Source organism: Hippoglossus hippoglossus, chromosome 19, assembly GCF_009819705.1.
Source record: "Hippoglossus hippoglossus isolate fHipHip1 chromosome 19, fHipHip1.pri, whole genome shotgun sequence".
NCBI lineage: Eukaryota > Metazoa > Chordata > Actinopteri > Pleuronectiformes > Pleuronectidae > Hippoglossus > Hippoglossus hippoglossus.
Genome location: NC_047169.1, coordinates 10,538,946 through 10,551,712, shown reverse-complemented (window position 1 = coordinate 10,551,712; position 12,767 = coordinate 10,538,946). Strand labels below are relative to the sequence as shown.

The window sequence follows — 12,767 nt, the reverse complement described above, 5'->3', positions numbered from 1 at the left end:
TCACGGCTCCCCCCTTCCTATTGGCACGTTTTTGTCTCACACTCTTGTCCACGCCACCCGGCTCTGATTACATCACCTCTGTCCTGTATTAAAGGTATATAAGTGTGGCATTAGGCTGTCAAACACCGAAGCCAACAGAGACTCAATCATTCTCACACTGACCAGGGACATCAGGCTGAGACTGGCTCTCCAGCAGCTTAAACGGTTAGACCAGGTCCAAGCCGGAATCAAGATGCCGACCACGACGAGACTTATTTCGGACACTCGGAAGTCGGACAAAGGTGAGCTTTGATTTTACTGCTTTTCACACAATTTAGAATCATTATTTTTGACTTTTAATACTTTTCCCCTGCGAAATCTCAAATTTTTGAATTACTTGGTACTACTACTACTGCTATTACTTTTAATATCTTTGCAGGAAGCATTGGTTGGTGCATATAATACAGAAAACATTATTTAAACAATGCTTTTGTTGATTCAATAACCAAACTCAAGCTTTTCTTGGGGCAGATCCTGAAAACGCATCAGTGACTGATTTCATTTGTCATTTTGAGCAGCATGTAATGGTTTCACTGACGAGGAGAGAGGGTCTGCAAGGGTCCACAAGATCAGCCTTAGAAATAAATTCACATGCTGTGCTATATGTGTTCATCATGCAGCTTGTACAGTCTTGAAAATTGGCAGCATTGAACAGGATTTTGGTGTCATCCTCCATTGCACAGATTCAATTAAAGTTTTACTACTATTCTGCAATTGCAGTTACTAAATAACAAATTATTTGCTTTTTCAAAACAATTTGAATCAATAGAAAATGTACTTCTCACTATTGAAAGTTCAAATTGTTGCAGTATCGCTCATTACCAGAATGCTCAGTCAATTCCAACTTGGCTAACAGTGGGGCTGGGGGCTTCAATGTTTTGTATGGTGTCAGGTTGTAATGAGACCAGACAAAGCTGTTGTGTATTTTTTTTCTCTCATCCCCTTTGTGCTAAATCCAGCCAGGTGGCTTAACATTCCCGCGTGGTCTCGTTCAGCCTCCAGTCAAGGGAGAGATAAATGCCAGCTCATTTAGACATGACACGCATACTACGCGGCGTAAAAATAACCGTTAAGATGGAGACATGCAGACAAAATGTCGATACGAACGTATTCTGAGAGAATGCATCCTCACCTTGGATTCCGCATTTGCATGATTATGCAAAATGCACTTTTTGTAACTTAGATTTTCCTAAAATTCATATGTTTTGCAGCTTTTTTTTCTGCCTCACAACATCGAGCTCATTAGCATCCAGAGCTGATTATCAATGTGCGAAAGAAGCAGGCTGTTCATGTTGGCGGTGATGTTGCTTGTTGGTATAAATAAAGCACTTTATTTATGTTTGACAATTTAATGCAGGGGGGGGGATTAAGTGACTCCTCTTCATGATCTTCATCTTAAACAAAAATCTGGAAAACACATTGAGTCCACTTGATACCAGCGTATTAGTTACTAGACATTGGCATCAGGGCTAAGCCTGTTATGCAACAATGATTTATTACTTCAACGAAAGTCATGACACAATGATGCCGCCTGCAATCAATCGTTATCTGAAATCTAAATGCTTGGCAGGGCTCAGTATTTTCCAGCTATATTTCTATAAGCTCTTAGTCCCTACTTTATTGACTTGGAAAGTTTAACGTGTTACATTGCATCGCTGCGTTATCTCCTGTCATCTAGTAAAAAGATCAGAGTTTCACGCTGTGCTCTGCCCCCCCACCCCCCGCACCGCAACCCACCCCACACACCCCACCCCACACACACCATCTGAGGTGTCTTGTGAGGTGTCTTGGTAATTCCAACCGCCTGGCATCAATCAACCACTGGGTCCAGGAAGCATGCAGTTGCTGATATGTAGATCTGACAGACGCAGATAGTTTTCTAAGAATAACCATTTTACAGAGACACCTGACATATACTGTAGCATATGGCATTTATCACAGCCCACTATTTTCATCTTACTGGTTGCCCTGGTGAAAACACATGTTTTATGATTTTTTTTTTCCTTGTAGCAAAGAATGTCAGAGCTGGAAACTCGCCCACAGGTAACACAGTTATCTTTATCTCATCACATGTTTGGTCACAGTATTTGAATTTTAAATTTTCACTGATCTCGCTCTGTCGCTCTCTCCCCAGAAAATATTCCAGACTATGAGCCCAATATCCCAGAACCCAAATGCAGAGCTGATCTCATCAAACGTGAGATTTCATCTCTTCTACCTGTTTCACAGTTTGGTCCAAATCGGACCTTTCATTAAATGTTTTCCTTTTTTTATTTTCACAGACTGGTACAAGCTTTCTCTGGATGACAAGACGGCCAATAAGACGCTATGGATCGGAGAGGGCGGCACCAAAGTGGCCCGCATGACTGACGATTTAACTTGTCCCGTCTTGGATAGACCAGAGAGATATGAGTATTCTCCACAGGTATAGTGAAAACTTGCAGTTGTATTCATTTGGCCTAAAAATAACAATACTTAAAATGTTTATGAAAGGTATCAAATGATATCTGACGAGTGCCAGAGTCTTGTCTTTACCAGGCTTCAACTGGTTTGATGTGATTGTAAAAAACACTTGTGGACCTGAGGGATGTTCTGTGTGTATTTTTAAACCCTGAGACATCCGCTTTTGGCACGGAGCAGAGACACCAGTGGCAACCCTCATGAATCACAGGCTACGTGAGGATAACTCTTAACTGTTGCTGTTACTCTCATTCATGCTCAACAAGGTTCTTTGCAAGGAAGGAATCCTGGGTTTCCGAGGCTACTGGGAGGTGGGGTTCTCCGGGTGGGTCGTCGTCGGCATTGCGTACGAACGAGCGGGACGAAGGAACAGCGATGGGTCCTGCGGCCTGGGAGAGAACGAGGGGTCATGGGGCCTCGGCTGGTCCGGCTCCAGCTACAATTTCTGGCACAAAGGCCATAACGTGGAGATCAAGGGGATCCCTCAGTGCTCTGTCATCGGAGTATACCTCGACCAGCCCGCTGGCATCTTGAATTTCTATGCTGTGGAGGAGGTGAAAGAGGGAGAGGAGGGCGCAGGGGGAAAGGAGGTGAAGCCTCTGCATGAAGTCAGGAGCGAGTTCGAGGAGAAGATGATCCCTGGTTTCTGGATGGGGACACAATCGAAGTGCTCAATCATACAGAAGGAGGAATAAAGAACTGAATCCACAATGTAGGATACAATATTGTGATGATTAGCCCAGAAAGGTGTACAAATATCCCTTTCTATTGATATGGCCCCTTTAATTATAAAATGACACCAATGAGGTCGTCACCAATACTTGTCTTCCATGTCTGAAGATATAAACATCATAGGCTTACATGAATTTTATGCATATGACATCACCATTCAAAATATAGTCGTAAGTAATAGATGTAGTTTTCATATATAGTATCAGATAGACATGCTATCCATGGTTTAGTGCATTTAAGTAAAAGGGAACAAAATGCAAAGATTTATACAGATGTGTTTATACTATATTATATATATTTTTACCACTTTGTTGTTGTTGTTTGCAGAGAATGTATAGAGTTCCCTAGTTTTGAATGAATGTATGTAGGATGTGATATATGCAAAAGTTTGAATAAAAATAATAAAACACTGAGTAAGATGCATTTTGTCCTGGATTGTTCCTGCAAATCATTAACATAGTGACAGCAAATAGTGCTGCACGTGTACTCAAGTCATTTCCTCCAGTTGATTCGACTTCACAAATACACCCAACCACACTTTAGCTTATTTACTCCTCTTCTATATCAATCACCATTATTCTTGCACCAGCAAAACAAACGTTATATGATTTATGTCATTTTTTTGTCCTCAACTTGAGAAAAAATATTGAAATCCTATATAGTAATATTTGGTTTTGCTTCTTTAACATACTGTATGTTGAAGACCTTCTTGCATTACTTGGTGAATCACCTTTCACCCACACAATTCCTACGGTTTAGAAATAGAAATAGATACATCATGTGGACCATAGATCATCTGTCACATAGCTTCACATCTACTATGTTAAGTTTGACTGGTGTGTCTTAGTTTGGGGCCGTCACGTGTCCGGCTCCCGCTGACAACACTGGCTGATTCCTGAATTTTACAGTGGAACGTGTTAAAACGGTCACCGCACCTTGTTTTGAACGGATTCCTAAGGCTGCAGAGGAGTCAGGTTTCTGTATTAGCCTCACTCGTGTCCTTATGTCAAAGTCAAGCGCACGCAACCCTTTGACCCCCCTGCTGAGAAGCCTCATACTATGCCCGATCCCCCCCCGGCCTCTCTATTGGTTCATCTTCCCTGAGGGTATAAAAGTCAAGTGGAAGACGATCGACTTCACACTTTTGCTTTGGATAAATTGAATTTTGAAGTGTTGCTTTGGAAGCGGATTACAGCCCAAAGATGCCGGGCAGACCTAATACTGCCGTTGTCAACCTCACTGAGACCATGAATCCAGGTACAGTAAATTTGTGTCTGTATAATGCAAAAATATTACATTTACTATGAAAACTGTTATACCAGTATATAATGTATAGGCGTCTTTTTTAAAGAGTATTTTCTTATCCGCAAAGGCAGTTTTTGGCACCTGTGACAGGTACTAATTGATGCCTGGGACAGAAACACTTTATAAACTTCTTGTGTATACAAAACAAAACAGAATTAGATCTGTATATATATAAAGACATTATTGTGTATATATATAATTTGTATATATATAATGACTTCTTAAATGCTATTGTTTCTTGTGAAGTTGTTTCATGTGAGGGTTGGCACGTGTTACGTGTTTGTGTGAAACAGGAAAAAGCCCCTCATCTCCTTAAAGTTTAACCTTTGGCCTCTACACTTTTAGGAAAGAAGATGAAATCTAACAAGAAGGACAAGACAAATACAGGTAATGGATTTGATGCAGGTGTCAGTTTATGAGAGTATGTGTGTTTGTGTGCGTGTGTGTGTGTATGTGTACTCAAGCCTGTTTCCTTTCCTTGCAGAGAAGGTCTTGGTTTATGAGCCGGGGATCCCGGAGCCAACAAGCAGAGCTGAGCTCATGAAATGTACGAGCAGCTTTTGTTTCTCATGTACTTTATTCTTCAATATTTTCCAGGTTTTATTGATAGTTAATTATATGTACTTTTGCTTCATTCTTTCCCGTAGATTGGATTAATTTGTCTTTGGATGACAAGACCGCCAACAAGATGTTGTGGATTTCCGACAGCGGCCTGATGGTGCGTCGTAGAACCGAGGAGATTTGTCCCGTCCTGGATCGACCAGAGAGATACGAGTACTCTCCACAGGTACGTCAGAGAATAACACAAATACAGATATCGGCTGTCTGGAAAACAAAGATGTTGATTGTATTCTCCTTTTTTAAATTTTCTACGAAGGTGCTGTGCAAAGAGGGCCTGTTAAACATGAGGGCTTACTGGGAGGTGGAGTATTCCGGCTGGGTGGTAATCGGAGCCACCTATGAAGGCGCTGGAAGGAGAGCGAATGCTGGGCCGAGCGGGCTGGGAGAAAACGAGGAGTCCTGGGGTCTGTGTTGGTCGGGAACATGTTACCAGATCTGGTTCAACGGCGTATACAAAGACATAAAGGATGTCCCGTTTAGCCCCACGATCAGCGTTTACATCGACCAGCCTGCGGGGATAATAAACTTTTACACCATAACTGGCGAGGGGGCGGAGAGGGAGGCGAGGCTGTTGTATAGAGTTAAGACGACCATCGAGAAGAAGATTCTGCCAGGTTTCTGGATGGGAGTTCAGTCCACGTGCACGATGCTGAGGAATACAGACTGCACTAAAAATGAATGAATCTGTGTTGATGATGTGGCAGCCAGTCGAGCGCCACTTGAGACACATCTTATTTAATCTCTTTAAATAATATTTAACAGTATTTAATAGTATTTAACCTGTTTAAATTCAAAATGCATCAATTCTGTTCTGATCGTGTGAGGTGTTAATAGAGATATTCATTGTACATTGACTGGTCATGATTGACTACAATATATTTTTCTATTTTTGTTTACTTGTTGTGCTTTTATTGTGAAATTTATGTCTCGTTATAAATAGCATCATAGTGAATATTAGTGTACTGATCATGTTATTTACAAAAGTTCAGTGGCATGTGACTTTATGAAAACTGAAATAAAACATGTATTCAAACCCAATAATTCTCTCCCGGTGTTTTTATAATTTAAGTTGACTTAATTTTCAACCCCACTGTTATGACGTTGCAAAACTTTGTCAACATATTATAAGATCAAACCCCACAGAGCTTCACACACATTTTCCACCGATGACCATTTCAAATGCAACGCCTCTCGTTTCTCTGTCCGTGATCATTCCCTATTGGCGTTGCTAAGATAAGGTTGACCGCAGCGAATAACGCTTGCAGCATTGATCCCCTCTGGATTTAGCTGGTCAAAGAAGAAGGAGTGAGAATCGTTCCCCTATGGACGACAGGGGCTCACTTTGATATTTGAGGAGCTGCGTCCCCAAGATCCCATTCCCTACTTTGACAGGTGGCCCTCAACGCCTGCAGCCTTCACACCTAAATGCTTGAGCTTAACAGGAACTAAAAGTGGGGCACAGGGACAAACACAAAGCATTCACACTCGTGAATGCCCGGTGTCTCACGCAACCTCATTTAACAAGTCCCAAGTAGAGCCCAGCTGACGATCCCCTACACATCAGTCAAACCAGGACTGTGATTTCGCTACTGCACAAACCCCCGAGACACTTACGTTATGTGAACCGACACTTCACAAATTGGGGAAAATAAAGAGGCCACAATTAATATGTTTATCTACCAAACATCGGTCTGTATGTGACGTGCATATCTCGTGAACCGTTCAGCTTATTGGCTTCTCGCTTGGCATGTCTATTGTAAATTGCCAGAGGAAGGGCAGTGTCAAATTTGGTGAAATTTAGACACATGATACGATCAATATTAATCATCACGCCTTCAGTCTGGGGACCAAGTTGAACTTGTCTTCTTCTACGTCGTCGCATGAACTACAGCATTGGTTGGTAACCGCGAACTGCGACTAATAATATCTGTCCCAGTAGATCAATGTTTGTTTTTTTGTTACAGCGCTCTATGTTGAGATGAATTACAGAGCTTCTATTTCTAAAAGTAACATCAGTTACGTAAATCGTAAAACTTATATATAAGTTCAGTTTTATGAAAAAAAATTTACTTTAAAATCTTCACTGCAGATAAACCAGGTAGGATGAACGCATACTGTACAGTATATTGTGGAACTGTTTGAGGAGGACTCACTAATGACAAGGAATAACTCTGAAGTAGCTCCAGAGCGTTAACACAGGACAAGAGAACAGCCCAATCCAAACAGGCAGGTTGAGAGTGGACACTGTACTGGTGATAACTATGTACTGTATGTGACCATGTGAATGAGGTCGCTCATTGTGATGAACTTTAAGAGGAGGACTCTGCTGACCTCCCCTCAGTAGCGCGGTGTTTTACTGCGAGTTCCAGTTCAACGTTCAGGTGTTAACTGTTGCCGGTAAACGCTCAGTGCTGTAAATCATGAACCCCACTCCACACTGCTGAGGTTGGAAATATAGTTGCATTCAGGATGTTTCTGACCCACTCTGGAAAATCTGGGGTAATAAAAAAAGCAAGAAAATAACAGATTATAGACAAATAACAAAATTTCACTTTTCATAATAAGTGGAAAAAAAAATTCAGGAATAAAAATTGTAGGATGTTGTGATGTTTTTTTTAACCCTCCTACTCATCTAAGGTCTAAAACAGGCATTCATGCTTGTTTTGTCACCATCAAGAACATATTGACAACACTTTATAGATCTTTTTTCTTCATAACATCCTTCAGGAGCCGCACAGAATTACCGAACACATACACCACATTAACCCTTCTAATACAACAGCTATAACTGCTCCTGTTTGGCGATGTCAGATGGTAGTGATGATGATGATGATGATGATGATGATGATGATGATGATGATGATGATGATGATGATGATGATGATGTTGGACGTCGGACACCTAAGCTCAGGTCTGTTCTGTTTATTTCCTGTTCTAACAAAATCTAGTCAACAGGACTTTTACTATAGGTCCGCATCACAGAAAGGGGCGGGGCAAATGTAAATCAGAATAATATACATTTTCAAAATTGGTAATATTTAGCTTGGCATGCAAAAAGCAAGTTGATGAAGGCTTTTTTAAAGCCTAATACAAGTGTCCCAGATTACCAAGAAAACATAGAATTACAGAAAGATTACAGAAAGGTATACAATGTTGATCTTATGTGTAAAATAGAATAAGTAGCAGAAATCAAAATTGCAAGAAATGTCCCAGATTACCCGAATTCACCCTATTTAAAATGTCAGTTTTTTCATTAAAGCCCAGAGAACACATTTCTTCAGTGTTTTGTCAATAACTTGTGCAGTATTCACTCTGAAATGGTTCTTGGAGATAAACTGACACTAGGGAGTTATTTCAGTTCAGTTCGAGCAGCTCTACGGAACCAACAGTGCTCTTTCTCAAATTCTCCTTCTGAACAAGGTCTTAACTTCTTAGCTATTAGTCCGCTGGCCACATAACTTTCCTTCATAAAACTCTGTCACTGTCACAATGTGCCAAAAAACTACCTGAAAAACTATCAAAAAACTACCAGCTCATCCAATTTAGCTTCATGTTTCAGCTGTAACAATGTTTGAGATTAGCCATTAAGTAAACTAGACACACTGACTCGTCATTCTCTTTGTCCATTTCTCCGGGAAAACACAACACTCCACATCTACTTTTTCTTTCTTCACAGTCACCAGGATGCTTCCCTGCGATGACACATAACTGTTATGTCTTTTTCTGTGTCCCTGACCATGACCTGACAGGGCTAAAGCTTATTGGTCCACTATTTTATGTTCTATTTTTTTTATTGCCGAAAAAAAAAGTAATTGCTTTTAATTCCCCGCCCCTGCTGGAGATTCCCAAAACTATTAAACATTTACAAAAGACTGCACACGTCATGAACTTAAAAACATTACACGAACAAACATTTCTCCAACTAACGATAAAACAACAAACAGGGATAAAGTTACACAACCGTGTGTATATATATATAACTGCAGAAGTACATCTGTGATCAGCCACAGCTAAGCGTGATTTATACTGTGGTTCCCCCGATGAGCATTAGTGAGAATTTACAGTCGGTAAGCTCAACAGTTCAAACCTTTTTGACAGGAAGAAATATCCATCTTGGACCACGGCAAACAAAACTGGAGACCACAATCCAAGAATAATCTCACCCGGAGCGACAGCCCCCTACACGTCTGGATGTGTGAGGTAATGCGAGGCATGTGAACGACTTAGTAACTCTAAGCCTGTCATGAGCAAAGTGGCATTAGCTATATAGAGTAAGTGACACATATAGCGTTACATGTTAGACTTAGGGGACCCTGGCCCACATTTCACTGCTTGGCACAGAAACAAGATTGTACACAAAAACAAAAACATCGAACTTCAATCTTTGTTACAGCAAATGCAGCCAAACTAACCAGGAACTTGTTTTCTCACTGAGCCGAGGCTGTGAAATAACTTAAGTATATGATTTCATTATGAGAATCTTTTTTTTCCCCTCTGTCGCCCAAATATCCATGTCCTCTCATCAGATGGTGATTTATGAGCTTCGTGCTAACACTTGCGCAGCAGCTCGATGATTTGCGTTCAGCAGCTGGTTCTAAATTACATCTACTCAGTGAGCTCCTATCATAATATTCCCATCTGGCCCGGTGTCGCACTATCGACGAAATGCAGGCGTCATTTATTCTGACACTATTGGTCCCGCAGGATTTACTGTCATGTAGCTACTTGTCCATGTTCAAACTGTCTCCAGGCTAACACGGCCTGGTGGGAGCATCAGTTACACGTTACCCTCCCTCTCTCTCTCTCTCTGTCACTGCCTGTGTATGTATGTAAACAACACGCACACACACACACATACACATATATATATATCCCAATTCCTAAAAATCCCAATGGACTTAGACAGTACTTTGTACATTTGTTGGAAGAGGTGCTATGATGAAGTGTATTATATATTATTGTATAGTTTTTCAATTTTTTCTCATCAAGTTTCTTATACCTCAACAAATCACCAGCAGTAAAGACATTGAGTGTTGTGCAGTCATAGTACTTTTTACTTGGATCACAGATTGTACTTTTAATCCATACACTACTTTGAAAAACACAATTATATGTGAAATATTCTACTCGTTTATCATTTCTGTATCCCTATGTACACATTAGCAGGAATTGAAACACTCTTGGGCTACATCAGTTCTATCAGGGTTTTTTTCTGTGTTCTACTGAATAAAAAACAAAATATTTTAATATATTTTTGTGTCCTTTTCATTTTGTTTTTTATATTAACTGACTATGCTGGCTTGTATGAACAAATTTATTAAACAGTGCCCTCTGCTGGAATCTTTCTGTCTGTACAACACATAGGCCTAATCATATTGACTTAGATTTACCAACACTGCATGTAATATGCTCAACCTTGTTTATGTTACACTTGGCACACGTAAAATAAAAACGAGGTCCAGCAAGTTTTATTACAGGCGGTAGAGAAATCACAAATTCTCTTAATATTAAAAGGAAATAAAAAACAAATACAATATAATATTGAATCCCACTTTTAACAATTAGGTCTTGTCTATATCAAAATAAACGCTATGAATAACCTCATAACTCTTAATTCATAAAACCAGATTGCTGTTGTCAGCTGAAGATTAGAAATGATGATGCCTAACAACAGATTGCGTGAGCTATACATTTTCTTTATTGTACATAGCATCGTTTTCGTATGGGTCAATTTGTCATTTTTTGTCGTGATATTAATGTCACCTTCGATGTAATGAGTTAAAGATTCAGTGTGTAACATTCAGGTGAAAGGGATGTATTGGCAGAAATTGGCAGTTTTCACTAGTGTATTTCATCTAAAATGTACAAATTGTTGTTTTCTTTACCCTAGAATGGGCCCTTTATATTTAAATATTTTATATGTATATCGGGCCGCCATGTTTTTAACAGTAGCCCAGACTGGACAAACTAAACACCTTCTGAGCTTTTACGACAACTGAAGGCTACCAAAGGTTCTCTGTCATGTCTGAAAGGGGAGGGTGAGGTAAAGGGTGTTCAGCTGCAACGTGCAACTTCACCACTAGATGTCACTAAATTATAACACAATGAACCTTTAATGCAACAGCCTGAAATATAAATCTTATACTTAAAATGCTCCACAAATGCAAGTGTCCTCAAATCAACTGAGTTACTAATTCAGATATTCAGTAAAAAGTCAAAATAAATGTATGATTTGACTTTTCAACTTAATATTTTATTTTATTCACCAAATTAATAAATTTTATAATTACAGAATTTGTAAATAGTTCATGCTGAGCACTTTCTGGCTCTATATATTACTATAGGGTCTGTTTTATGATATGCCCTGGCATCAGCTAAGTATCCTTTGGAACCACATTTCCCATGAGCCTTGAAACCACCGTCGCTGCTTCAGTGCCCCACAGGTTGTTTGGAACGTAACAGGAGATGATAAGTAACCCTGCAGCTGTCAGTCAACAGGGCCGAGAGTGAAGTATGCTAAATGGGAGGGGGCGTAAATATCTGCAGGCAGACCTGATGCGTCCCCTGTGAGAAGTGGGCATCCTGGGCAGCTGAGGTGACGACCTTCCTGGTTGAGACCAAATGACGTGGACATGTGAGATGCTAATTATAAGACGGCATGATTACTATTCCGGTGCTGAGCAATGGCGTCAGCGTTTTGTGCCATACCTTCAGTGCTCTGTGTTTCAGGGATGCAGGGCCGTGTCACGAGAGTCATACAGTTGAACAGTACTCAATCAGCCATGCCGGCCTTTAGGCTGCTTTCCCAAAGGAATAAATTTAGACTTGACTTTTGTCTTATCTTCCCTAGCACTTAACATACCTTTGATATCTTCTTCTTGTACAACAATAACACCAGCTCCCCTGAGGCATGTGCCGAGGCCCCACATACTGCTGAGCTTCAGCTTTCCATTTTTCCTCTAAATGTTTACCTTTCTGTCAAGATTCTTCACATAATTACCGCCACCATGTATTCACTCCCTGGCCATTTGGTTTGTTTGTTCATTTGTTTTCTTCTCATTTGTCTGGTCAGCAGGAGTACGCAAAAACTACTGACTGGATTTACGCAAAAATTATATTTGTATGTTGGTGTGGGTCCTGACAAAGAGGTGGAAGAGACAATAAACAAACAGTTTCATCCATTTCCCAGACGACAGTTTGTGGATGTTAATGGAGGAAACAATCAGGCTTAATCCATGAACGTAAGTGATCTGGTGCAGCTTGATTGAATCTAAGGGGGCTGTTGGTGGTGGAGCCTTTCTCGCTGGAGACGCTTTCTGTCCTCTCACCTTAAAGTGCACACCTGCTCTTTTCTCACTGCTGGATTAGTTGAGCACCATTTCTCTCAAGTCAAGTCAAGTGCATAAGTGCAAACCTCAGTTTCTATTTTGAGAATATTTGCAGAAGAACTCCACAAGACGCTGACTCAGGGCTGCAGAACCTAAATAAGAGCATATCACCAGCTTTTGCCTGTCTGCAGAGACCTTTAAAGTCTACACTTGGTAATTAAAAAACAACGGTATTATGTCTGATATTTAAATGTTACATTAGAAGAGGATCAAAATGCCCTG

The 12,767-nt window shown here is 40.4% G+C and overlaps 2 protein-coding genes across 2 annotated transcripts; both read left to right on the top strand.

Moving 5' to 3' along the window:
* On the top strand, window positions 1-3,652 carry LOC117753342 (stonustoxin subunit beta-like). The gene is made up of 5 exons (XM_034571390.1): window positions 1-281; window positions 2,050-2,082; window positions 2,174-2,236; window positions 2,322-2,464; window positions 2,766-3,652. Exons 1-5 carry the CDS (start codon window positions 233-235, stop codon window positions 3,192-3,194), a joined length of 717 nt encoding a protein of 238 aa, XP_034427281.1. The 5' UTR covers window positions 1-232; the 3' UTR covers window positions 3,195-3,652.
* Window positions 3,653-4,393: 741 nt separating this feature from the next.
* Window positions 4,394-6,198, top strand: LOC117753341 (tripartite motif-containing protein 16-like protein). Its single transcript, XM_034571389.1, has 5 exons — window positions 4,394-4,488; window positions 4,882-4,923; window positions 5,021-5,083; window positions 5,184-5,323; window positions 5,414-6,198. Exons 1-5 carry the CDS (start codon window positions 4,434-4,436, stop codon window positions 5,837-5,839), a joined length of 726 nt encoding a protein of 241 aa, XP_034427280.1. The 5' UTR covers window positions 4,394-4,433; the 3' UTR covers window positions 5,840-6,198.
* The last annotated feature ends 6,569 nt before the right edge of the window (window positions 6,199-12,767 follow it).